The 26,596-nt window shown below is 39.8% G+C and overlaps 1 protein-coding gene and 1 long non-coding RNA gene across 4 annotated transcripts in view; one reads left to right on the forward strand and one right to left on the reverse strand.

The window, feature by feature from the left end:
* Positions 1–1,468: 1,468 nt before the first annotated feature.
* GOLGA7 (golgin A7) lies at positions 1,469–20,120 on the reverse strand. Of its 3 annotated transcripts, none has more exons than XM_049866178.1 (6): positions 20,050–20,120; positions 19,700–19,832; positions 13,392–13,544; positions 6,888–6,989; positions 5,777–5,836; positions 1,470–2,858 (listed from the first exon to the last, which is right to left on the reverse strand). In XM_049866178.1, exons 2-5 carry the CDS (start codon positions 19,808–19,810, stop codon positions 5,792–5,794), a joined length of 411 nt encoding a protein of 136 aa, XP_049722135.1. In that variant the 5' UTR covers positions 19,811–19,832; positions 20,050–20,120; the 3' UTR covers positions 1,470–2,858; positions 5,777–5,791. The 3 variants fall into 3 exon arrangements, with proteins under 3 accessions (XP_049722137.1, XP_049722135.1, XP_049722136.1); XM_049866179.1 differs by having other exon boundaries at positions 20,002–20,052; XM_049866180.1 differs by lacking the exon at positions 20,050–20,120 and having other exon boundaries at positions 1,469–2,858; positions 5,777–5,841; positions 19,700–19,946.
* A 97-nt stretch (positions 20,121–20,217) lies between these two features.
* Positions 20,218–26,596, forward strand: part of LOC126065746 (uncharacterized) — a 152,045-nt gene continuing 145,666 nt past the window's right edge. Inside the window, exon 1 of the long non-coding RNA XR_007514921.1 lies at positions 20,218–20,283. This is a non-coding gene — a long non-coding RNA (uncharacterized LOC126065746). The remainder of the gene's footprint in view (positions 20,284–26,596) is intronic.

A 26,596-nucleotide genomic window follows, 5' to 3' on the forward strand; every position in this document is an offset into this window, starting at 1 on the left:
TCCTTTCCCTGGGCCTACTGTCCCAACTTAGCTGAATACCCAATGCGTAGATACCCAGGCTTCTGCATCTATAGTGTAGGCTTCCAGTGAGCTAGGATTCTGGAGCAACTGTGCTAAACCTGAATCAGAATCACTTGGGGAGCTTAACAATACAGATTTCTAGGTCCTAGCCCCAGATTCTGGCCCATAAGGACTGCCCATGTCAAGGCCCAGTAATTTGTGTCTTTAAAAAGCTGTGCAGGTGACTTTGATATTGGGCAGGTTTGGGAATTCCTGGTCTAGAAAAGAAAGGTCACTGGACTCAAGTATTTCTCTCTGGACAAAAGCCCACTCTAGGGGAGTATGAGCCCCAGACATCTTCTTGTCTCCCAATCTTAGCACAAGCCTTTATAAGGTGAACATACAAGTCACCATCTTATCAAAAGCCCAAGACTTTAATAATTAAGGTGTAGTAAACTATTTTGAGGTGGATGACTTGTCAAAACTCATTGATTCACTTTACAGATATGAGCACTAACTACCATATTTTTACGCAACACGTACTTCCTACTTTTCTTTGCCAACCAAGCCCTCCACCGTGAAGTATTTTTGTAAGCGCTGCTACGCCAATTTTTTTTTTACATGTTGCTGTGAAAAAAAAAAAAAAAGCTTGCATGGTTGACAAATGTAGGTGTGTTATTTGAGTAAAAATACAGTATACGTAGCACTGTGTATGAATGCTTGGGGTTAGGGATAGATGCAAAAATAAATAAGAAACAATCTCTGCCCTTGTGGAATTCATAATTTCCTTTGTTGTGGGGAGGGGTCAGAGTGAGAAAGAAGAGAAGCATGGTAAGGGGGAGGGAAGGTAAGCAGTAAGTCAATAGTCTGACCTCTTTTGCATGAAATTAAAACAAAAACATGTTCTTCCTGAGAAACTGACTTTAGCTTATGTCAGGAGCCAGGGCTCAGAGGAATGCAGAACTTAACTGAGGTTTTATGACCTCTTTTTTTGACTACTGACTACATATGAGTATTAAAAAAAAAATGTGGGTACAAAAGAGAAGCTAAAGTTTTTAGAAAGGAAAATCAGCTCATAAAAATTTGAATATAGACCGTGTCTTCTAAATTTTCTCTACAAGTCTACCTCATGTAAAACAACTGAGCCATCAGATGATCCAAGACAGTAAGATTAACTGTATTATCTTTTTCCTAATGAAATATTCCAACCTTTTATTTCTTTCATTGAATACATTACTGGCTATTAGGGACTATGTTTTGATTTTTACCTATGGTAGCCTATCTAAAAAGATAAAGCATGTAAGAAGTTGAAAGATGTGATATACTTTATAAATGTAAGATACTTGTTTAGAAATACTAAGGTACTGTACCCGTAATTTGAGCAGTACTCTGTCTGCCAAATTTAATGCCACATCACTGACCACTTTACCAAATCACACCAAATATGACACAGAGACAATTTGTTTAAGAAAAGTTTTACTAATGTGTTAATATTTCGGCAAAGTTATTGCAACGGGTTTAAAAGGCAGACAGGTAACACTATTACAGGCTATAAAGTAACAAAGGGGTTTTATACAATTAAAATATTACACAGACCTATGGAATTTATCAAGAACTAACAAACCCATTAAAGAAATTAAATCTGAAAGATTAAATCCAGTATTAGCACCTACAACATCTCTGATAGTAAAACTTTTAACTATTTCATTCTTTCCTAATGTATTTCTTAAGTTTCACCCAAATACAATGCTCTCAAACCCCAAAGAACTAAGGGCATAAGCAGCCCTGATGTTAAGAACATACAGCCAAAAGAACTAGAAATACTGACTTAGACTTGAGAGTTTTACTTGGAAATCACTTAACTTCTTTTACTTGAACCAATCATAGGATGTGTGCATTGAATACTGTATATGAGAAAGGTCTATGATTCATAAGGTTTGCCAGTAGGGACAGTTAAAAATTAGCAATATACAGTATTATTCCTATCAAATTTTTTTCTCATAAGTTATATTTATAACAAAACTATAATTAAAATATTTATTACAGTTGCTTATTACACATTCAGGGACACAGCAGGGACATTTATGTGTCTGATGGTTTAGCATCCACTTTATTGTGCTTACTTATTTTTGGAATGAAACAAGCAACACATATCACATCTTTCTAACAATCATGGTAATGCAATCATAATAACATAAAATTTTCAACAAAACAAAACAAACCTGGAAATTGCATTAAATACTGGTTTAATTAGGAATAATTGCTATAATAAAACAAGTAATATTATATGTTATTTTTCCAATGAGTAAATAGCAGAAATACTAGATCTTCTCAAGATCTGAGTCATGGCAAACTGGTAGTTCCTTGAGATCTCAGAGATGCATTAGCAAAATCACGGACACAGCCTACCCCTCACCAAAATCCTAGAGAAAAAGTATTTTATTAATTTGGGGGAATAAGACTGAACACTGACTAAAACATGACTTGTTGACATTTAAAGCCACCTGGGAACCTGGCCCAAGGAACAAAGCGAACCCAATGGTGGCAGATAAAAATAACCTTGCATCGGGCTGACCAACAACATATTAAATGCTTTGAATACAAAAGTGAAATGCTTCATTTGTGTTTCTGCAGAAATTAACCAAAAGATTATAAAGTCCTGCACAATTCAGAGACACAAAGTGGATGCTGAGCGGCTAGAGGTCACCCCAGGCGCGGAATTTTAGAAAGTTAGTCCTTGGAGTAAATGGCACCATGGCTCTGGCAGCAGATACAAAGGAATGACGCTCTGGAGAGGAGGTAGGGGACACTCTGCGGTTGGCCAGTGGATAGACGAGGGTCCCAGCTTGAGGTGGGATCTATGGTGAAAGGGGAAAAGTGAAGACTTTAGAAAGAGATGTTAAAAATAACCTTTAAAAATGTCTCTCTTACACCAACTGATAGTTCATAATATGAGGGTAATAGTCTACGAGTCTAGGGTTCTATTTAATAAAATACTTGGACCTATACTGCTTAAATGAGTGTATAGCTCAACAGCCTAGAAATCCAAGCCCTGTATACTTAAATCTCTGACCAATCATGTCACAGAGGTAGTACGGCAGAGGTGGAGGACAGACTTGGGAGCCACAATGCCTCAGGCTGGAATCCTGGCTCTGCTTGTTACCTACTACTTGTTTCACCTTGAACATGTAACTTCCCCATGCCTCAGTTTCCTCACCTGAAAAACAGGGATAACCGTATCTACCTTGTAGGGTTGTTGCGACGATTCAAATCAAGCATTCAGAACAGTGTTTGACACATAGTAGGTGTTAATGTTAGCTATTTTTATTATCATTAATTTATTAGGATAGAATAATCATATATTCCATTTTTTAAATAAGAAAGAAAATACAGAAAGAGAAAACACAATCAGTCTAGCTAACATTGTGACTGTAAAGATGTGACTATAAAATCTGCAGGGTAGTAAAAAACCTAAATTTAAAAAAGACAATATATTTTTAAGACTTTTTTTCTTTTAATAAAGGCCATCCCCGTGTTTGTATATTCTTGTTAAATCATTAACTTAATTCCCATATAATACTTCAACCTGCAGAGACCTTGCAGGCTTGAGAAAAAACAGCAGAAATGAATTAGTCCTATAACTTTTCTCCTGCTCTAAAATCTCAGCCCACACAGGGTCTTGGGCTGATGAAGACATAGCTCTGAAAACTAAATTGTGTTGAATGAAAATATTTGCATTCATGAAACTATCCAGAAGTTCCTAATGTAAATCTTTCCTATTTCAAAATTTCACAGTTGTTTGAATATTGATCGATTAGCCTCTGGTGTATAATTGCTCAAAATGCCACACCACCTCAGAAAAGCATCCTAGGTAGCCATAATAGCTGCAAAATGAGTCATGACGAATGGGGTGTGCCAAGTCAACGCAGCTGCAATTGATAAAACAAACTTATTCCGACGGCATGTAACAAAAACCACACATGAGGCTCCTGATGGCTCGTCTGAGAAATATCGGCTTGGAAACTGTACATGGGAAAGTAACACTAAGGGTTCCAAAACAAAGTCTTTTTAAAGAAATAAACATATGATGGAGCATGTCATTACATCTTTAGCCTTCAAGAATTCAGGTGACACATTTACCAAGGCTGAAAAATGGCAGTTTTGAAATGTTGGCTGGTTTGTAGGATTCAATAAATGGTACAAAAGCAGCTAAAATACTTTAAAAGAGTACTGAAAAAGAAGTGGATAAACACAATAATCTGATGGATTCTGTTCCTGCCGCTACAAGTATACAGAGAGGATATGAAAGTATGTAGTATAAAAAGCAAGGGTTTTACAGGGAATCAGATTGGGTTCATATCCCAATACTGTACTCATTGAGAATATCATTTAATCTCCTTGTACCTCAGTTTGCTCATTTGTAAAGTGGGGTAAACACCTTGCAGGGTTCTTTTGAGAATTAGAAATACACTATGTGCAAAGGCTGACACACAGTTGGTGCCCCCAAATAGCAGCTATCATTATTGTTGCTGTGGGAAGGAATATGTCTGCTTTGGTACGTTCGTTCTCTGTGCTGCCTGTTAATTAGTGATAGACACCTGCAAACAAAGTCAATTATAAAAGGTGCAGCAGCAGAACGGATCTCATGACTGAAATTGACAGAAACACTGAAGTACAGTTTCCTGCCATTTAGAAGGCTGTGCTAAAGTACTATGACTTCAGAAACTTTGAAACTAGTTCCAGAATGTCACAACATGGTCCTGTATATGGATTCCTAGTTGTTATTAGGTGTTGTAGAATCAGTTACGCCTCATAGCAACTTGATGTACAACAGAATGAAACACTGCCTAGTCCTGCGTCATCCTCATAATTGTTGCTATGTTTCAGCCCATTGTTGCAGCCACTGTGTCAGTCTATCTCGTTGAGGGTCTTCCTCTTATCGCTGACCTTCTACTTTACCAAGCACGATGTCCTTCTCCAGGGGCTAGTCCCTCCTGATAACATGTCCAAAGCGTGTGAAAAGAAGTCTCGCCATCCTCGGTTCCAAGGAGCATTCTGGTTGTATTTCTTCCAAGACAGATTTGTTCATTTTTCTGGCTGTCCATGGTATATTCAGTATTCTTCACCAACACCACAATTCGAATGCATTAATTCTTCTAGATTCCTAGTAGTATTAACTAATTTGTTTCTCACGTATTCAAGGGCATTATATGGATATACAATAACATAAACTTTCTGAACAAAGGAATGAAATTTACTGTTCTACCTACTGGGTTAGGTTTCTTCTCAGGGCTCTGAAGCCACTGAAATACAATAAACGAAATATTCAGAATCTCTCTATTCCTTTCTGAAATGTCCCTTTGGTTATTAAAGCTATTTGTCATATAAGAGGGAATGGGAAATGTCTAAACTGATCCTTACACGCAAAACTATTTAAATGCCTGATTGTTTGGAAATATTAAAATAAAACAAATCCTTCCCCCCCCAGAAAAAAAAAAAGAAAAAAAGGGCAAAGCAACAACAAAACCAGTATAAAAACAATACAGGGAAAAAAAAAAAATCAGGTTTAAATTCTGTATCACCAAATAGAACTTTGGTTAAACACAGATTTTAAATACCAAGCTAACATGGTAATTAGCTTAAACATTAAGCTAATATAGCATATACACCACTGTTTAACAAAATGATTTAATGATTTATTTACCATGCAGGGAAGAAAATCTATGCATTCACATTTGTAAAACCTGCATATAAACCACATTAATTTCTTATTTACCTTGAATTCTAAGGTTTATCTTCCACTCATGCCTCTGTCTTCATAAATGGTAATTTCAATCTAAACAGCATGGCTGTTAAGAAAACACACTACAAAACAAAATGCATGAAGGCTACTATGGCAAGATGATGTGTGGTATCTGCACAGACTTTTCTTTCAATTTGCTTATTTTGAAATTATTAAATTTTTTTTTATTACATAAACATGCTTTCTCTACCTTGCTGAAAATATTAAGAAATGTAATTACTTGAAGTACTCCATCTGGAGTTCCTCCCAAACATTTACCATTTATTTTCAGTTTCTGAAAAAACTTCTGCTTTACTACAGAGCTAGGGAGTTCTTAATCGGGAGTCCATGGAGGTAATGAACTCAGGGGTTCAAAAAACCTCTGGTAATTATATGCAAAAATTTTCTCGGGAGAGAGTTCATGGCCCCTGAAAGTTTCGGAACCATTGCTGCAGAGTGTAATAAAGCTGCTGAAATTATTATCAGCTGGAAGGCCTGGAATTCTGTGATCTAGATTAAAAAAAAAAATTTACTCTATCCATGACTCCAGTGTCATCGAGCTATATTAGTTCTTTTGCAGTTTTATTTACCAAATTCACTTAGTGCTTTTCAAAGCTTACTGCCTCTAAAAATATGCACAGTATGTCAAAGGTAATGAAATTATACATCTGGCAGCTGTAACTGATTTCAACTAGTCAGATGAACCCAGGGAACTGCAATTCATTTGGATGACAAGTCTCACCACACATTATGAGTTTCTGCATTTCAAAGGGGCTTTAGGTTCAGAGTTTCTGCAGCTGAAATGCATTACTCATACCACCCCCATTATTACTACAAGATGCCCTCAGAACACCAAGAAAGACGCTAACCAGAATACTAAACAATCTGCAAAGACCTGCACAATACAAAGGAAGGAGACATGCTTCAAGAGAAAATGCTGGAGATAGGAGGCTTATGGTAGGCATGCAATTCACAGACAAACTTCGTAGGGCAAATGCAAGAAATGGGAGTTAAATTCTCTCTGGCCAATGCCACAGAATGCCGCCAGATTTTTTTTTTTTTTTTAGTAAATATTTGGACCTTATGATGTGGACTAAAAAGATACAACTCGAAGTCCTCTCTCAATGGGGTCTGTCAGAAGGAGGCCTTGGGGAGCGTATATCTTCTCATTCTGCTCTTGAATGTATTTGGAGACTTTCTTCAGAACCTGGCAGAAAGAAACACCACAGTTCTTTTTACACATTTCATCAGATTTTCCTTTAAGTGTCAGGTAGATCTCAAAATATTCTGGCAGTGGAATTAATTTTCAAAGCAAGACATATGGAGATTCACATGGAGGAATACAGTTCTGATCATTTGGCTCATACCAGTTGCATACAACTCTCCAGGACAGAACACATAACACAGAGCACAGCATGAGAGACTCCCCTTCAAGTCCAAAGTGTCATCAGTGCAGTAAAAGTGCAAATGCAAAAAAGCATGATGAGACCCTCTCCTGCTAACCCACCATCCTGGACATAGAGAAATAAATTGAAGAACACATAAACCATGGTTAGTTATGCTGTTGTCTCTCTCTCCACTTATAATGTGTTGTTAGTGTGACATCTTCTAATATCAAGGATAGTTCTTGGGCTTTCCTTTTAACACGGAAGAACAGTTTCTTCTCCCTTTCGTATGTTTTCATCAATCTGAAGTAACGATATGAGGTTGGCCTATGACAAAAGATAGCCCAGTCATTTTAGAACTGCCAATTTTATTTCCTTTGTAAAGGATGTGGCTTTAGCTGCCATTGAGGTGCAGACCACTTCGAGTTTCTTGTTATCACCTCCATGACTGCACATTGTCCTGCTACTCTACAGTTTGCTCTGTGTCCTAGAAAGGACCCTCAACTTATAAGTCGAGTATTAAGGTTGTAAAAGTCAAGGCAAATGTAGACAAAAACCAGATAAGATACAAAGGAACTTCTGGAAATTGCCAAATCTCCAGCTTTAATAAGGGCAATTCTGAGACAGATAAGCTAGAAGAAAATAAATCTTAACAGCTATATCCAAAAATCAAAGAGTTACATGTTTTATTTCAGACTAAAAGTCATCATAACCCTTCTCTGGCCTCAATGTTCAAAGAGGCTTTGATCCAGCTCTTTAAATTACTATATATTTCCCTAAATTCACACTATTAGCAAACGATAAAATCACAGATAAAATGTGAACACAACATAAAGGGAAAAAAGAACTGTACGAAATAAAGTTGGAAACTGAGCAATGATGTAAGTGTGAGCGTATAATGTACCAGGTCAAACTAACATATTAGGATGTTATAATTTAGCTGCTTTGGTATAAATTGATTGAGAATTTCAAACTCTATATGGCTTTCACAAAGAATCTTCTTATTGAAGGGAAATAATTTAAATAGTTTCCTCAGGTTACATTTTAGGGGGTAATACAATCTCATGGTCTGTGCTTTTTTTTTTTTTTTTGAAGTGAGTGACAGTACTGAAAGAGCAATCTACAGGGCCAGGATTTTCTACATGTAATAAATTAAGAACATTATTTTTAAAGAAAAACTTCTTTCACCTAATTACCTGAAGTAATACATACATCATTCTTCTATTTTCAAGTCTCAAAGAATGTGAGTTGTGCTTGGTCTTTACAAGCAAAAAAAAACCCCAAAACATTTAGATACTATCTTTATATCAGAGTTTGTCAATCATCCCTTAAATAATGAACAGGAGGAAGTAGCCCATAAAGGTACCTAACTCAGGACTCTGTGTTCTCTCCAATTTCCTTCTCAACTAACCTGCCAGAACTGGAAACTGGAGAGTCAAGCTCCCCTCATCTCAGTCCATTAATTCTCGGGGAGACACTCAGAAAAATGCTTGCATGGCTGGTTTCAAAGAAAGGATTCCTTGAGAACAGATTTCCTCCCTCTTTCCTTGGGTACAGATTACTAGCAAAGAAACAGCATTCCTTTATTTGATTCAACCATAACTTTGTTGGGTAAGGTTTTTATTTAAACTTTAGTTTTTTTAACACACATATGCGCTTGGGTATCAGTTCTGAAAGAAAACAATTAGTTTTCTTTTTGTACCCCAATCCTCTTATATTCTTTTGGTGAAGGCATCGCTGTCCAAAACATGATGCTTTTAAACTCTTAGTCTCTTTGGTAATTGCAAAGCGTTAATATGAGTAAACTCATACTGCATCCAGACAGAACAAAGCACCATTCTCACCCCCAAGAAACCTTATGCTGACATTTTACACACACTGTTTTTGGTTAATTAATGTCAAAACAAACTATAGTGTTTTACAAAATTATCCGTTATTCTCAAACCTTTAACAAAACCTCAAGTTGTATAATGTTTACAAAGCTCCACAGTCTCTTCACCACAATCAAATCTCAGGAAAGGCTACTATCCTCCCTGACAATATCAAACTAGAGAAAGGCTACTAGAACCTCCAGAAAGAACAGCCTAAGCAAGGACAGGTGAGACCACCAGGACCTTAGTAATTTCAGAAAGTATCCAACTTCTCTCCTAACGGTTTGTTTTCCAGATTACTGGGTGTAAGCAGAAGTGATGCTTTCTAGTTGATGAACAAGGCAGACAGCTACAGAGCGGAGATCGTTCTACAAGCCTGTTTGTCCCTAATTATGATGGGTAGCAACAGTAGAGAAATAACACTGAAGTCTTTATCTTCATTTTAAATCAATAAATAGCACATTATAGAGGAAAAAAAAGCATGATTGTTCTAGTGAGATTTAAAAGGCCTATTTACAATTTCAAAAAATTTAACCCACATGACAGAGTGTGAGCACTATTATCTTAGACTTACTGTTTGTAGACTAGCAATTTTAGTGTTTAAAACGATAAAGACTAAATGACTCAATCCTGTCCTTTCATAAAGTACAACACAATTGCACAAACTTGGGAGGAGGAGAAGGCTGCTGTTCTTACACTTCTAACATTTTATTAAAAATATACATTTAAAAGCTTGTCTTTTAAAAGTATAGGTACTTTACATTTAATTATGATCATTCCAGTTATTCACTTTGCATGATCCTGGTATTCATATCCATTTCTAAAACAAAAACCAAACTAAACTAAAAAAAAAATCCCACTTATTTTAAAATATGGCCATGCCCTATATTTTGGTTTCTAGATGAATTTTACTTGGTTTTTATTTGCTTTATAATCTACAAAAAGAAAGGAAATTTGGTTTGACCTATGAAGTAATATTTTATGTTGTTGTTGTTGTGTGCTGTCCAGTCAATTCCAGCTTGCAGCAACCCTACAGGACAAGGAGAACTATTCCATAGGGTTTCCAAGGCTGTAATCTTTACGGAAACAGATTGCCACATCTTTCTCCCTTGGAGTGGCAGGTGGGTTTGAACTACCAACCTTTTGGTTAGCAGCCGAGCTCTAAACCACTGGGTCACCAGGGCTCTTTATATACGGCTGAAGTTAAAACATAATTTAGAATCAATCAATTTCTATTGTATTTATTGTACCAAGAACTGCCTTCCAAGATTAATGGTGAAAGGATTTAATTGAGAGCTGCTAAATATTTCGGCATCGAAATAAACTAGCAGGTGCTAAAAAAAGATTACTCATACTTGAAATAAAAAAAATTATGTATGAGTTCATAAATATCAGATTAAAACATAGGCGCCAACTTCATTGTTTAATCTTAAAAAAACACTGTTTATCAACTATATGTGAGGCAGCTTATTAATTCTAAGATCCATTTTATAGTTGAGAAAACAACTTGTCCAAGGTCCCACAATTGGTAAATGACCTGGATGACACCCGACTACCAATTTATTTTTGATAACCAGTATCTGTATATATTTCAGCAAATATACATGAATACATAAAAATTTGATTAAAAATTTATCAACAAATCCAAAAGTTACAGTGAAATGACAACTTAAGCATCTAATACTCCACTCATCAGGACTAAAATACTCTGGATGATGCATTTCCACCTTAAATCTGCAATGTTATATATTTCTTTAAATGACCATCCAGGGATGACCAAGTTTTTATCCATCTGAATTCAGCCTTACCCTCCTCTCCCACATTCAGCTTCTCATAGACTCTTTAACACAGACCATGAATCTGTCTACCCCTTCCTTCTCCACTGCTCTGCACCTAGTCTCAGCTAGCATCACCTCCTGTCTGGACTTTTATGGAATCTCCCAAGTGGCTTCCCTACTTCCACTCATATACCTTTTCTCCACAGTACAAAGGGAACTCTTTAAGATGAAAATCTGATCCTGTCACTCTCCTGCTTAAAACCTTTGAGGTTCCCATTGTATGAAAAATAAAATCTAAACTTCTTTCCATGGACTACACAGTCTGGTACCACACAGCTCCTCCTTACTTCTCCATATTCATCTCTAGCCACTCTCTCTCCTACATCTCCTGCCACATGGCCTTCTTTCAGCTCCCAAGATCCATCAAGTTCTCTAGGCCTTTGCATATATGATCTCTCTACCTGAATGGCTCTGCCCTGGGCTTTTCATCCTTCACGTATCAGCTTAAATGCCACCACCTCACAGGCCTTTTTTGACCACGCAGTCCAAATTAAGACCCTCCCACTATTTTCTATCATAGACTAGTTTGTTTCCATCAAGGTACGTGTCACATTCTTGTTTGTTTTGTTTCCTTGTTATTTTCACCAAGTGTAAACTTGAGAAGGTCAGTAACCACGTTTGCTTTGTTCAGTTATGTCCCCTGCACATTGCCTAGCATAGTAAGCATTCAATAATTATTTATCAAATGAATGAATCCCCTGCCCCTTCACTCACCAAAAGAAGTGTGCCAACAGAACTCAATATATTATTAAAAAGGAGATACTAAGACCAAACAGACTGAAAGCTGACACAAATCCTTTCCAACTTCTGACTCTGAATGTCAAGACATCAAACAGGAATCAATGTTAGCTGCTGCTGTGTGTGATATGGAGGAGATAAACTACTAATTTACTTGCTTAAATATACCCTTTTGCATTAGATAGGATTATAATAACACTAACAGAATACACATCAGGATGCTTATGAAGAATACAGCAGCATTTTCAGTTAGTCGCTGAAAATAATTTTAGCTATTGCAGTTAGATCTGCTCTCCGCTACACAGAGTGCAAGACAATCACAGGGACACCTGTTTCAGATTGCATGTAATACTGAGATCCTCACAGGATTTCATTTCCTAAATATTGTCAGAATGTAATGATATACTAGGGTTTATTACGATTATCTTAAAGTCATTAATTTAATGCACATTTAATGAGCACTGACTATACCAAAAGCATGTTGTTAGGCATTAAAAGGAATACAAAAATGGTTAAGGCATTGTCCTTGATCTCAAGAAAAATATGGACTTGAAGGGCATATAAGACAAGAATGTAAATGGCTACATCCCAAAGGAGAGAGGGACAAGTGCTGTGAAACAGATACAAAGATGTTGTGGGGATACACAGGAGAGAAAGAATTCTGATTAGAAGAGTCAGGAAAAGTTAAATGGAAGTGGGATATATGGAATGGTGAAATTTGAACATGGGAAGAATGGCATTCTAGTGGAAGAAAACCATGGAGGCTATGTTTGGTGACCAGTGAGTCATCTAGTTTGACTCAAAGATAACCTGAAGGAAAAGGTGGGTGGTAAAGCTGAAAAGGTAAGCCAGAAGTCTGCTTGAGGAGGGCTTGAATTTTACTTAGCAGCAATAAATGGGATGTCAGGGAAGGTCTCTGAATTGGCAAGCGTGGTGGGGGAAGTAAGGCTGTATTTTAGGAAGACAGCAGCAGACAGAATGGAAAGGCAAAAGAATGGAAGCGGTCAGGAGATCCTTTCAAGAGTCTGTTGCTGGTTGCCGTCAAGTTGACTCAAACTCATGGTGACCCCACATGCGCAGAACAGAATCGCTCCATAGAGTTTTCAAGGCTGTGACCTTTCAGAAGCAGATTCCCAGGCCTGTCTAATGAGGCATCTCTGGGTGAGTTTAAACCACCAACCTCTTGGCTAGCTGTTGAGCACTAACCATTCACACCACACAGGGAAACTTTTCAACAATCTAGGAGAGAATAAGGGCACAAACGAGGATAGTGGCAAGGGGAATCGTGAAAAGGTAATAAATGTGAAAATGGTAGACATTTCAGTCAGAGGTGTAAGGTTTGACTTTGGATATTCTGAGTTGAGGAGACAGCAACTATGGGTCTAGGAGGCAGCTGCAGAGAGAAGATAAGAACTCAGGTGGATGAGAAAGCCTAAAGATGGAAATTTGGGGAAATAAACTAAAAGGATTCTCAGAAAGCTGGGCAGGATGAGAACATAGGGATTTCCTACATTCTTCTTAAGGGTAAGCCAATTTGAACATTGTGATATATCAACTCCGAGTTGTCCAATTTTGATCCGTTTTAAAAGGCTCAAGACTCTTTCCTACGTGCTCTAGGTGCTAAGAACAAAAACAGAATTTTATTATAAATGTCCCTATAAATTTTATGGCAACTGTTATCATGTAAACATAAACATGTAATAAGCTGATGGTCACTATGAGTCGGAACTGACTCGACGGCAATGGGTTTTTATGATTTATAAAAACATAGCCTTACCTTTTCGTAATGAGTTTCCATGCATAAAAAGATGGTGTATGCTGTTAAACAAGCCAAACATCCTTCAAGATATGACTGGCCCCCAAGCTTCTCTGCTTCTGCATAAAGGTTATTTAGAGTTCGAACTGTTTCTTCAAACTGTTGTCTATCAATCTGTTAGGGAAGAAAGAATTTAAAAATAAGTTTTAGGAAAGAAATCAGCAACTCACTAATGGCTGCTATCACTTATTTTGCTGTTTCATCAATATTCATGTATAATTGTTGTTAGTTGCCACGGAGCTGATTCGGACTTCTGGTGACCCCACGCATGTCAGAGTAGAACTGTGTTCCATAAGGTTTTCAAGGCTTGACCTTTTGGAAGCAGGTCGCCAAGCCTGTCTTCTGAGATGCCCCTGAGGGGGTTCAAACGGCCAACCTTTCATCTATGGTCGAGCACTTAACCATTTGCACCACCCAGGGACTACATTCTTATCTAAAAGCAAACAATTTTTAAGTGATTAAGTCCGGACCTATGTTACTGAAACTGCTTAGGGTTTGTTTAATTTTATTCCTCTTACGGACATTGGATATCTTCAAGGCTCGATATGGGACGGTTGCCATCAAGTTGGAGTTGAGTCAACAGCAACTGATTTTGGAGTCCCTGGGTGGTGCAAACAGTTAACACCTGCCACCTGAAAGGTTGGAGGTTAGAGTCCATCTCCATGTGCCTCGAAAGGAAGGCCTGATGATCTAGTTCCGAAAAACCAGCCATTGAAAACCCTATGGAGCACAGCTCTACTCTGACACAAATGAGGTCGCCATAGGTCGGAATCAACTCCATGGCAACTAATTTTAATTTTTTATACTGTCAAGTAACTTAATGAAATCATACAACCCATCTGTCTTTTCATTCACTTTATATTCACATTTACTAAGTACCTATCATCTGCCCAGATACTACGACAGGCCTCAGAGAAAGATGAGTAAGACACTGTCTCGGTCCTTAAGGAGTTTAGTCATGTGAGTGTAACAGGTATGTAAACTCAGCAATGTAATAAATTGACAGGGTGTTAGAACAGAGACATATATAAAATATAGCGGGACAGAAGAGGATTCAGAAGTTTCCTTTATCTAGTGAGAGCAGATAATCTTAAACTGAGTACCTAAACACGGGAATTTGCTAGGCAAAAAAGGCAAGGAAGAACATTTTAAGCAGAAGAATCAAAAGGTACAAGTTTGTATTGTTTACTCAATCTCCCCCATCCCTTTTTTTGGTAAATGAACGAGGTATTTTATTATTGTTTTATACAGTGAATATACATTTTATTTTCCACATAGGCATTTTATCAGGTGCTCTTCATTTCTTCAAGCATTTGAATGTTTCCTTCATGGATCATTTTTATTCTGTACAAAGAAACTCTTTTAAAATTCCTGTTGGTATATTTATGTTGGCAGTGTTTATCTAACTTGTTTTTGGATGTCCTCTCTTTTCAAATAACTGTTTTGTTACTGAAAGCTCACAATGAACAAGGCAAAATCCCAAACTACCACATAACTCTTCACACCAAACCAAACTCGTTGCTGTCGAGTTGATTCCGACTCATAGCGACCCTACAGAACATAGTAGAATTGCCCCATACAGTTTTCAAGGAGAGCCTGGTGGATTCGAACTGCTGACCTTTTGGCTAGCAGCCGTAGCACTTAACCACTGGGCCACCAGGGTTTCCCTTCACACCAAGTCCTTCCTATTATCTTTCTATTCAGTGACACCATTACCTTACATTTACATTAACGCTACTGTCACCCATTTTCCATTCTAATCATCTGCTTCTACTTTCCTCTTCCAACATCACTTTACTTGCTTCTCCCATAAGCACTCTGTAGATTTCAAATCTCAATACCTTATCCTAGGACTTTCAAAGGCCATTAGTCAAATGTTTCACCCAACACTATCATTCCTGGTAACAAACCACAACTTTGCTGTTGTCATGCTGGCCCTTCTCTCACATAATGCCGCCCTTATTCCTAAAAATAATAACTGCTTATACATGAATTCTTTTATAAATCTTTCTTTGTATAGAAAAACTCAGGAAAAAAACAGCCTAAGGTGGGGGGGGGGTGCAAATATGAATTTGGACGAATAAACATTGAACGTCAGAACGGGAACAGGAATTAGGCTCATTTTCCCCTAACTTTTGTTACTTGTTGAACTATGTGGTAGAAAGCAAGGAGCTGGAGCTTAAAGTGATCACAGTGGCAAGTTAGAAGGTAATCTCTACAAGACATACAGACGTATTTCAAAAAGATATGCAGAGAAACAAGGAAATGCCTCAATTATAGTTCACTTGTTTCTCTTCTACCCAGACCAAGGGTGCCTAAGATGTCTATGTGGTTAGTTGCCGTTGAGTCTGTTCTAACTCACGGCGACTGTTCCATAGGGTTTTCAAGGCTGTGACCTTTTGGAAACAGATCACCAGGCCTATCTTCTAAGGCACTTCTGGGTGGCATTGAACTGCTAACTTTTTGGCTAGTAGTCAAGTGTTTAACCTTATGTACCAGCCACCCCAGGGGCTCCTAAGATGCCTATATTTTGGCTACAATGAGAGCAAAGCTTCCTTTTAAGAGCTGTTGTGGCAACAAAGCACACAAGCATCAAAGTATTACATTCTAACAGGCAGTGGGGGAAAGTAGACAAAGTAAACTCATCAACACACAGAACTTGTCCTCACTCCCAAATTAAAGGGCATAAATGCGGGTTTTTTTTTTTTTTAATGCTGAAAAGTAATATGAAACACTTGTATATTAGTTTCTTCCTATATTAAGTTGCCAAGTGTAATATTCTCACAAAAGGAAAACCAGCCCCAGTGGCGGAGCAATCAGTAAAACTTCTAGGGTAAGTAGTAGCAAAACAAAGAAAGAAATCTTCCAATTTTCCATCATACAAAGCAAGAAAAAATAAAACCTGTAATTTAAATGTAATCTCAACACAGAAAAAAAAAATCAAAGTTTTCCAAGGCTGTTTAAATTATAAAGCTAGTGTTTTAAATCAAACATTTAAAATGAAAAAAAGAAAGAAAGGCACAATTGAACAGTACAATGTAACATTTCATATAGTTCTGGGCTATAGGAAATCAAAGAACCAAAAGGACTCCAGAATTTAAAAACATCAATTTCCTGTAAGAATCAGCAGAGGACTAACTACATCTCATTGCTTTACGCAGATGATAAAATGAACGTTCTACCACACACAGAGTGCAAGGCTAACGTCTGGTTCTGCATACATATATTCAGCTAAACTATGAGTTCGAAGTTTGACATTATAAACCTATAAACAAAGAAGCCTTGTAAAATCCAAATAAGTGTGGTGAAGAAGAAGAGTTTACATTCTGATCTGAAAATACAAAATTGTCTAAGTCATAGTTTCTATTACAGGAATAAAAATAAAACATTCGATCTATTGCATGTAAGTCCTGACATGTGAAACATGTTAACTGTGATGTTAAATTATTTTTAAAAAACACACCCAGCAGCTACAGCCAACGGGCAGCTTACTTAATTTCTACCTGTTCAAACCACTGTGGAAATATCCACCTACTATCAGGCACAATGTCTTTTTTTTCCTAATTTTTTTACTGTGCTTTAGGTGAAAGTTTACAGAGCAAATTAGTTTTCCATTCGATAACTTGCACATAAAAGTGTTCCGTGACATTGGTTGTGTTCCCCACAACGTGTCAGCACTCTCCCCATTTCTGCCCTGGGTTCCCCGTTTCTTTTCGTCTGGATTTTCTACTTCTTCCTGTCTCCTAATCTTTGCTTTCAGGAAAATGTTGTCCTTTTGGGCTCACAGAATTGACTGTTCTAAGGAACATGTTCCTCTTGGGTGTTAGTTTACGGGCCTGTCATCTATTATTTGGCTGAAAGTTAGTCTCCAGGAATGGCTTCAGTTACAGGTCAGAGGGATATTTAGGGCCATCATCTTGGGGGTCCCTCATCTCTGTTAGACCAGTAAGTCTGGTATGTTTTGTCAGTTTTTTGTTCTACATTTTTTCCTCCCTCTGTTCAGGATCCTCTGTTATGATCCCAGTCAGAGCTGTTGGTAGTGGTAGCCAGGCACCATCTAGTTCTTCCGGTCTCATGCAGGCTGTGGTTCATATGGTCCGTTAGTCCTTTGGACTAATTGCTCCCTTGAGTCTTTGATTTTCTTCACTCTCCTTTGCTCCGAATGGGAAGAGATGGCCCCTCACAGCTTTTCAGACCTCAGATGCTACTGAGCAAAGTAGGATGCAGAACACTGACTTTGTGAACTATGTTGTGCCAACTGATGTAGGTATCTCCCAAGTCTATGGTCCTTTGCCTTCAAGCCTAGGAACTTTGCCCCATGAGGTGTTTGGTTATGTCTAAGAAGTTTTCATAACTTTGTGTACCCTATTGTCTATATTAACAGACATGCAGCACCTATAATTCTGTATGTAGAAACAGCCACAACCAAACCTGTATTTGCATGTGGGTGTGTTCCCTTACACCCTCCCTCACCTCTTTAGCATACCTATCTGCTTATGTATCCATTCATAAATTACTGTTTGTTAATACTATTGTTGGATGATTGTTTATGTTACAGTAATTACCATAATTGCCCTTTGTTCTTGTGCTCCTCTCAGTGTCTTCTTTTGCCTTGGTCATGTTGTGTTGACTTCCCTCGTGTTCTGTATTGCTTTTCCTTTCACCAATATTAACACCTGGCTTTTTTCTACCTAGTTAGTAATTTTCCATCCCCTGATCCCTAGTAACCACTAAAGAATTTTTTTTTTTTTTTTTTTGGTATGTGTGTGTAAACCTTTTCTTGTTTTTTTATATAATAGTGGTCTCATACAATATTTGACCTTTTATGATTGACTTATTTCACTCAGCATAATGTTGCCCAAATTCATCCATGTTGTGAGATGTTTTGCAGATTCTTTATCATTGTGCAGTATTCCATTGTGTTTATGTACCAGTTTGTTTATCCATTCATCTGTTGATGGGCACTCGGGTTGTTTCCAGCTTTTTGCTACTGAGAAGAATGCTACAATGAACAGGGGTGTGCATCTACAAGCATAATATCTTGACAACCAATTGCCAATATTTATATGACGTTTCACAGACTAGCTAATCTACAAAACATCTTTATAATGCATGTTTGACCTTTAATTTGCAGGTCAAGAAACATACTTGGGCCACTAACCTGCCCATGGTTACAAACAAGCTGAAGGAAAGACGAATATTATGGTGGTGGTTGATTTTTCTGACTTTGGAAATCAGGTAGAACAACTCACCTAGCTACAAGCTGACTATAAATGACTGCTACACATTTCTCTAGCACAGATTCATCTACGCCCACTTATTCCATGACCAGCATTTCTTAATTCCATACCCATAGCATGACTAATCACCTCTCAATCTGAGTAAAATATCAAAAAGCCACAAAACCTGCTCCCACCTAACTAGTAACTGACCTCTCAACAGGAAATAGAATCTAAGGCAACATGGCTCAAGACCAAAAGAATTTCTCTCTGGGTGGATGCCCACATGTGGGCACAACACACACACACATACACCACTGTACCTTTACAATACGATACAATGATTTTTTTTTTAAGGCAAATCTGAAGAAAGGTGAAACAAATCCCATTTTTCCATTCCTGTATGCAAGGTTGCTCAAAAGACCTATTCTGAAGACAGTTTTGATATACAAGCCACTGGTGTCTCCCAGTGATCAGAACAGGGAGTGACTAGTTTATGGCCTGTTCTCAGATATATTCCTGACCAGGCCCCTCAAATACTCTATGTTTTCAGGTCCCAAGGAGGCCTGTCTAGACTGGTCTCCATAGCACTTAATAAACCCTCTCTGCGTAGCAGCACGACCAGGACAGTGGCACCAAAACCAGTCATCAAAATGATTTCTCTTGCGTGCGAAGTAGGAGAATAGTTTATAACCTGCTGAGTGAGGTGACTGGAATCTCAAGAATTAGCTCCCCCTCACTGTTCTCAATAACCTGGGGTGACGGCTAGCAGGGGAAGGGGACTGCTGGGTACGGATTCCCGCATGGGGGGCATCAGGGAGTTCTTTAAGATCATCACACCCGGTGGCTCGCCCTTATTCTTCCTCCTGCCAACACCAGGTCTTGCTTAGTGGCCCTCTCCGTGCACTTTTGGTTAAAGCCCTTTCTTGGCCGCCCCCTCCCCAGGGCCGCGAGACACTTAGCAGGCCGGGTGGCGGCCCAGACCCTCTACCGTTGTTGGGGCGTCTCCCCACCTCGCCCCAGGGCAGATGCGGGGAGCCGGCGGCATACCCGGTTCTCCAGCTCCGCGGGGAACTTGGTCTGGAACTGGCAGCGTGTTCCGCTGCTGTAGTCTCGCTGAATGAAGACCTTCCCGGACACCGGCGCCTGCTGCGGCCTCATGGCGAGGACAGGATGGGCCGCGCTGCGGGTTCGGAGGGACACCAACCACGGGTCAGATCCTTGGCCTGGACCCGGGACTCCGGCCCGCCAGCCCCGCGGACCCACCCACAGTCCAAAGCAGCCCAAGGCCTCCCCCGTCCCACTTTCCCTCACCCATGCTGTCACGACAGCTCATTTGCTACCGCCCCTACCCAGGCCCCGCGCCCCCCACAGCCGGGTTCGACCGGGGAAACACCAACCCGCCTCCTCTGCCCTCCAGCCGCTGTCGTGCTATCTTTCCCGTCACTTACGTCCTGCCGCAAAAAGCTTCTTTCCCCCGCCCCTCAAGTCGGCCTCCTACCTCAAGTCTATGACCCACGCAACGCTTCGGCCGTAAAGTGACGATGCCGAGGCTGCGCGCTGGGGCGCGGGGGCGGGGCCCGGGCCGACTCCGCCTCCCGCCCGGCCCGGAGGAGACTTTCCGGAAGGAAAAGGTGAGGCGGGGCGGAGCAGGGGAGGGTTGTCGGAACTGGAGGCGAGAGGAGGGTGCGCGGCTGTGAGACTCGTGCTTTCCCGGTTGGATCAGTACCCTGTTGATTGTGGCGAGATATTTCCTGATCAATGATTGTAAGGGGTTATTTTCACTCTGGATTGGACGTCGCAGATGACACGTGGACGCCACCCAACTCCGTACAAAACAAATTGCTCACAGAAACTTAGAAATGAAAACCAGGCTACTGGAGGTGCATTTGGCCCCTTACAAGGCGGGACGAAGGCGGGGGGGCGGGGGATGAAGAACTTACCTGGGATTCAACTTCAAGCATCCCTCTTTCAACCCTTTTCTCACGCACCCAAGGATTTTCATCCAGCACCCCAGCCCACACCGTTTCAGGTGACCCCACGACAAGCAGTTCTGTCCATGGCCACTGGCGCCCTCACTTTTCTCGTATGACTTTCCAAAGCAGCCAAAGAAACCCCACCTTACTCTTCTGGTGATGCCTGGCTAATACAATTTATTGGTACCACCATCTGATCCTGCCTTTTATTTATTTTTTAAAATTTCCCTTATTTTAATGCATTTTTAAACAGCTTTATCAAGATATAGGAGCCCTGGTGGTGCAGTGGTGAAGAGCTTGGTTGTTAACGGAAAGGTCAGCAGTTCAGTCCACCAACCGCTCTTTGGAAACCCCATGGGGGCAGTTCTCCTCTATCCTATGGGGTCTTTATGAGTCGGAATCGACTTAGCAGCAAGGGGTTTATCAAGATATAATTGACATACAATAACTGCACATATTTAAAGTGGACAGTTTGATAAGTTCTGACATAAGTTTGTTTTAAGTTGTCAAATCGATTCTGACTCATGGCAGCCCCATGTGCGCAGAGCCTGTCTTTCCAGGAGCCTCTGGGTGGGTTGGAACTACCAACCTTTCAGCTACGGTCAAGCACTTAACTGCACCACGCAGGGACTCCTAACATAGGATACACGTGTGAAATCATCATTACAATCACCATAGTGAGTATTCATCACCCCTGAAAGGCTCCTCTTGCTCCTTCGTAACCCCTCTTTCCTGTCCCTCCCCATCGTGTTTTCCCCAATCACTGATCTGCTTTTTGTCATTATACGTTAGTTTGCATTCCATCTAATTTAACCCAAATTGAATTATACAGTATTCACTCTTTTATTGTCTACCTTCTTTCAGCCTAATTATTTTGATACTCATCTGTGTCGTATGTATGAACAGTTCATTCTTTTTTTTTTTATTGCTGGGTGGTATTCCATTGTATGGATATCTCACAGTTTGTTTATCTTTTCACCTGTTGATGGATATTTGAATTGCTTCCAGCTTTGGACTTTTACAAATAAAGCTGCAGTGAACCCTGGTGGCGTGGTGGTTAAGTGGTACAGCTGCTAACCAAAGGGTCAGCAGTTCAAATCCTCCACGCACTCCTTGGAAACACTATGGGGCAGTTCTGCTCTGTCCTGTAGGGTCACTATGAGTCAGAATTGACTCCAGGGCACGGGGTTTGGTTTTGGTATAGACATTCACCTCTAAGTCTTTGTATGGACATACACTTTCATTTCTTTTGAGTAAACACCTAGGAGTGGCCTGCTGGATCATCTGGGATGTAGATGTTAAATTTTTTAGGAAACAGCCAAATTGTTTTCCAGAGTGATTATACCATTTTACATCCCCACCAGCAGTGTGTGAAAGTTGCAGTTGCCTCACATCTTTGCCAGCACTTGTGTAGTGGTATCTCCTTGTGGAGAATGAAATGAAAAATTTTCATTTTTATATGATGAGTGATTTTAAAGGGAGCCCTGGTGGCATAGTGGTTAAGTGCTTAGCTGCTAATTGAAAAGTCAGCAGTTCAAACCCACTCAGCCGCTCCTTGGGAGAAAAGGTTTGGTGATCTGCTCCTGTAAAGATTACAGTCAAGGAAACTCTATGGGACAGTTCTACCCTGTCATAGAGGGTCACTGTAAGTCAGAATCAACTTGATGGTAAACAACAACAACAACAACAGTGATTTAAAGCCTTTTTTCATGTACTTATTTTCATCCAGAAACCCTGGTGGCATAGTAGTTAAGTGCTACAGCTGCTAACCAAAGGGTCGGCGGTTTTAATGTACCAGGTGCTCCTTGGAAACTCTATGGGGCAGTTCTGCTCTGTCCTATGGGGTTGCTATGAGTTGGAAACGACTCAACAGGTTTGGTTTTTGGTTTTATTTGTCATCCATATATCTTCTCTGATGAAGTATCTGTTCACATCTTTTGCCCATTTTATGTTTATCTGTTTTGCTGTTACTGAGTTTACAAAGTTATTTGTTATTTTCTGAGGAAAAGTCCTTTTCGGATATATGATTTGCAAATATTTTTTCCTAGTTTATGGCTTCTCGTTTTACTTCCTTAACAGTATCTTTTGAAGAGCATACATTTTTAATTTCAATGAAATCAAATGTATCAATTTATTCTTGTATAGACGAACGCTTTCTGTATTGTATCTAAATAATGTTTGCCAACACAAGGTCACAAAACTTCTCCTGTGTTTTCTTCTAGGAGTTGTATGGTTAATGAGGTTTTACATTTAGATCTATGATCCATTTTAAGTTAATTTTGAATGTGGTGTGAGGTATTAATTTTCTATTGATGCTGTAATAAACTACCATAAAGTTAGTGGCCTAAATGATACAAATGTATTATATTGCAGTTCTGTAGATCAGAAGTCTGTTCAAACCTTTTCCTTTTTCATTTGTTTGTTTTCTTACTGAGTTTTGAGAGCTCACACATAGGTCATACCACGCTAAAATCAAGGTGTCTGTAGGCTGTTTTCTGGAGGCTTTAGGGGAAAATTCATTTCCTTACTCATAGGTTCTTGGCAGAATTCAATTCCTTGTGTTTGTAGGACTGAGGTCCCAATTTTCTTGCCAGCTGTCAGCTGAGAGCCATTCCCAGCTTCTAGGGACTGCCACAATCCTTGGCCTATGGCCTCCTTTCTCCATCCTCAAAGCTAGCAATGGCTGGCCAAGTCCTTCTCATGTCTCATCTCTCTGACCTACTCTTCTGCCTTCCTCTTCTACTTTTAAGGACTCATGTGATTATATGTGGCACAAATGGTTAAGCACTCATCTGCTAATCAAAAGATTGGAGGTTCGTATCTACCGAGAGGCACCTCAGAAGAAAGGCCTGGTGATTTGCTTCCAAAAAATCAGCCATTGAAAAACCTGTTCTACTCTGACTCACGTGGGGTCGCCATGACTCGGAGTCTACTCTGTGGCAAATGGTTACCCAGATAATATGGGATAATATTCCTATCTCAAGGTCCTTAACCTTAATCACATCTGCAAAGTCCCTTTTGCCATGTAAAGTAACATATTCAGAAGTTCCAAGAATAAGACATATTTTTTTGGTGGGGGACATTATTCTGCCTACCACAGCTATAGATTGAAGTGTATGTATCTATTCGTTTTTGCATGTGATTATATAATTGTTCTAGAGCCACTTGTTGAAAAGACTCCCCTTTGTCCAGTGAATTGCCTTGGCACCTTTGCAAAAATCAATTGTTTATGTGTGCACGGCTGTTTCTAGACTATTCTGTTCCATTATCTGATCCTGATGTCTGCTAGTGTTCGTGTCTGAAGTTGAAGCTTCTAACTGACTCAGTGTCAGTAAGATCCCCTAGGAGTTGTTTTTCTACATGTTCAATATTTGCAGCTGGAAATACCAAAATGAGGTAAACAGCCTCTACTCTCAAGCTCTTAATTTGGTGGAGTAGACAAAGGAAGCCCTCGATTTTCATACATTGTTTTAAAAGGTAATATTTTTTAAAATATTTCCCAGTGTACTTGCCCTTGTCTTTAGTTTGAGGTTTTCCTTATAGCCCTTTGGCCACTAAGATTAGGTGGTAAAACAGGTTTTTTGTTTTTTTTTTAAATATATATATATATATATATATATATACCTATTTTGTCCCAGGAAATGGAGGGCAAATACAAGCCAAAGAAAAGAAAGTCCTTTGGTACTGAGGAGGAGTATCCTGGGTGAAAGAGGAATTGAAGGACAACAAATCATATTAAGTGTCATTGTCTACCTACTCTCCAGCACACTCACACATCCTTTTCTTTCAGGAAGAACCTGGTGGGGAGGGAGGGAAGGGCAGTGGAGATGTCCAGAATGCCAGGGCAGGGTAGCTTGCACCTTGTTTCTCAAGGTTTAGACCAGAAGCCCCTCTTTCAGCATGGAATTGGAGCAACATAGGTGCCATCCGGGTGGCAGATGAGAGAGATTCGAGGTTGGTGGGCCTGAGATAGTGCCTCCAAATCTCCTTGCCGTAGACTCTGCCTGCTGGGTGGGGAAGCCAGCAAACCCTGTGTGGAAGTGCTGAGACCCAGTGACTTGGGAGAAGGCTGGGATGAGGATGTGGAGGCTGCAGAATGTGAGGGCCTTGAGATCCCCACTTTGGCTAGATGTGCAGACTTCAACATTGTTGTTAGTGTGATGCTCAAAAGAACCAGGCAGAACCTGCCACATGGCAGTGAATAGCAACGCAGGATACCCAGAGACCAGGCAGGGCAAGCTAGACTATGGAGGATTCCAGGGCCAAGACCCAGCTCTCCTTGTTACAAACCAAATTGACACACAGGCCTCTCCGGGGCTTAGATTTCCCCCAGGAGAATGGCGGGGGGGAACTCGGAATTAAGTGAGCTTAACACCTACTGACTCATGTTAAAAGAAATAATTACTTGAAGAAGTTTTCTTGAATGGACAATTTAAGTTCTGCTCCCCCTCCCTTGCCACCAAGTGTAAATTAAGTTAAAGAAAACACAGCTGTATTTCTATGGCCCACCTGACTCACAGCCTATGAATTTTACCTCATGCATGCTACATCTGGAAGATTATCCCAAAGGAGGTGAAATCTGATCTTCTGTGCGAATAGGACTTAGCTGGGTGAGTTGGGGCCTCACCTCCGTTTATGTTTGTTTTGGGACTGATGATTGAGGTTCAGGTTCTACCTAATTTACTGAGGGAGATAGAGGTGTGACTATAGAATTGTTTTCTGGAGGGATTGGTTAAGATTCGATTAGTGCTATACTTTTACCTGGTGGCTCCCAAGCTGTTTTCTGCCTTGAGATACCTAACGGATGACGATCATATTTGTGACACACTGCCATGGAGGTGCCCAGGTTAAGGCCTGTAGTGTAGAGGAAGCATTTCCGTTTCCACCACTCTTCATTCTAATGTCTCCTCCTCCCTCCTCCCCTCCTCCTCTTCCTCCTTTTCCTCCTTGTTATTCTCTTCCCCCTTCTCCAGTTGACATATAATTAGAGGTTGTCTTAGTTATCTAGGGCTGCTATAACAGAAGTACTACAAATGGGTGGCTTTAACAAACAAATTTATTTTCTCACAGTTTAGTCAGACTACTATGTTTATTGATGTTTCTGAACCGCTACCTATTCCCATTATACCTTCTTTTGTTCCCTTATCTATAGTGATCTTCCACATTTTCTTGGCCTAAATGAAACCCTGTTCTTTCCATACTCACTTCAGTCACTCGTTAGATCATTCATTCATTTACCTGTGCCACTGTGGACTGCCAAAAGAAGGAAAAGCTCAGTTGTAGAGGAAATACAACCAGAATGTTCCTTAGAAGTGAGGATGGTGAGACTTCAACTTGCTTATTTTAGACAGGTAATCAGGAAAGACCAAACGCTAGAAAAGGACATCATGTTTGGTAAAGTAGAGGGTCGGTGAAAATGAGGGAAGCCCTCAGTGAGATGGACTGACACAGTAGCTGCAACAATGGGCCCAAACATACCAGTGGTTGTGAGGGTGGTGTAAAACCTAGTAGCAACATTTTATTCCTTTGTACATGAGGCCGTCATGAGTCAGAGCCAACCTGATGGCAATCAGCAACAACAATAAAAACAATGCCGTGCCAGATACTGTGCTAAGTCTTGGGATACAATTATGGATGACACACCCTTGAGCTGCTCATAACCTATCAGCAAAGAACGACCAGAAACAATGGTCTTTAACAGTGTGGGATACATGCTCCAATAGCAGAGAAATCCGTCCTAACTAAACTCTCTGGTCTATCAAGAGCTTTCCTTCCTTTTAAGGAGCACTTACGGATACCATGTGGGCTACATTATTATGCACTCACTTCCATGATCCCTTGGGATTACTTTCTTTTCAAATATGTACATTTCTTAAGGGTAGTGATGGACACTAGAAATAATAGTATGTTAAAACGAAACTCTTTCAGAATTCCAGCGGTTCTAAATGCTGAGAACAGTGGTTAGGTTCCA

The sequence above is a fragment of the Elephas maximus genome, chromosome 22 (assembly GCF_024166365.1).
Source record: "Elephas maximus indicus isolate mEleMax1 chromosome 22, mEleMax1 primary haplotype, whole genome shotgun sequence".
Taxonomy (NCBI): Eukaryota; Metazoa; Chordata; class Mammalia; order Proboscidea; family Elephantidae; genus Elephas; species Elephas maximus.

Coding starts and splice junctions, on each gene's coding strand:
- GOLGA7 (XM_049866178.1), bottom strand. CDS start 19,810: ATGAGGCCGCAGCAGGCGCCGGTGTCCGGGAAGGTCTTCATTCAGCGA. Junction 13,545..19,699: donor CCGCGGAGCTGGAGAACCGG/GTATGCCGCCGG, acceptor CTTCCCTAACAG/ATTGATAGACAACAGTTTGA. Junction 5,837..6,887: donor TTGAGAGAGGACTTCGAGTT/GTATCTTTTTAG, acceptor CATGCTGTTTAG/ATTGAAATTACCATTTATGA.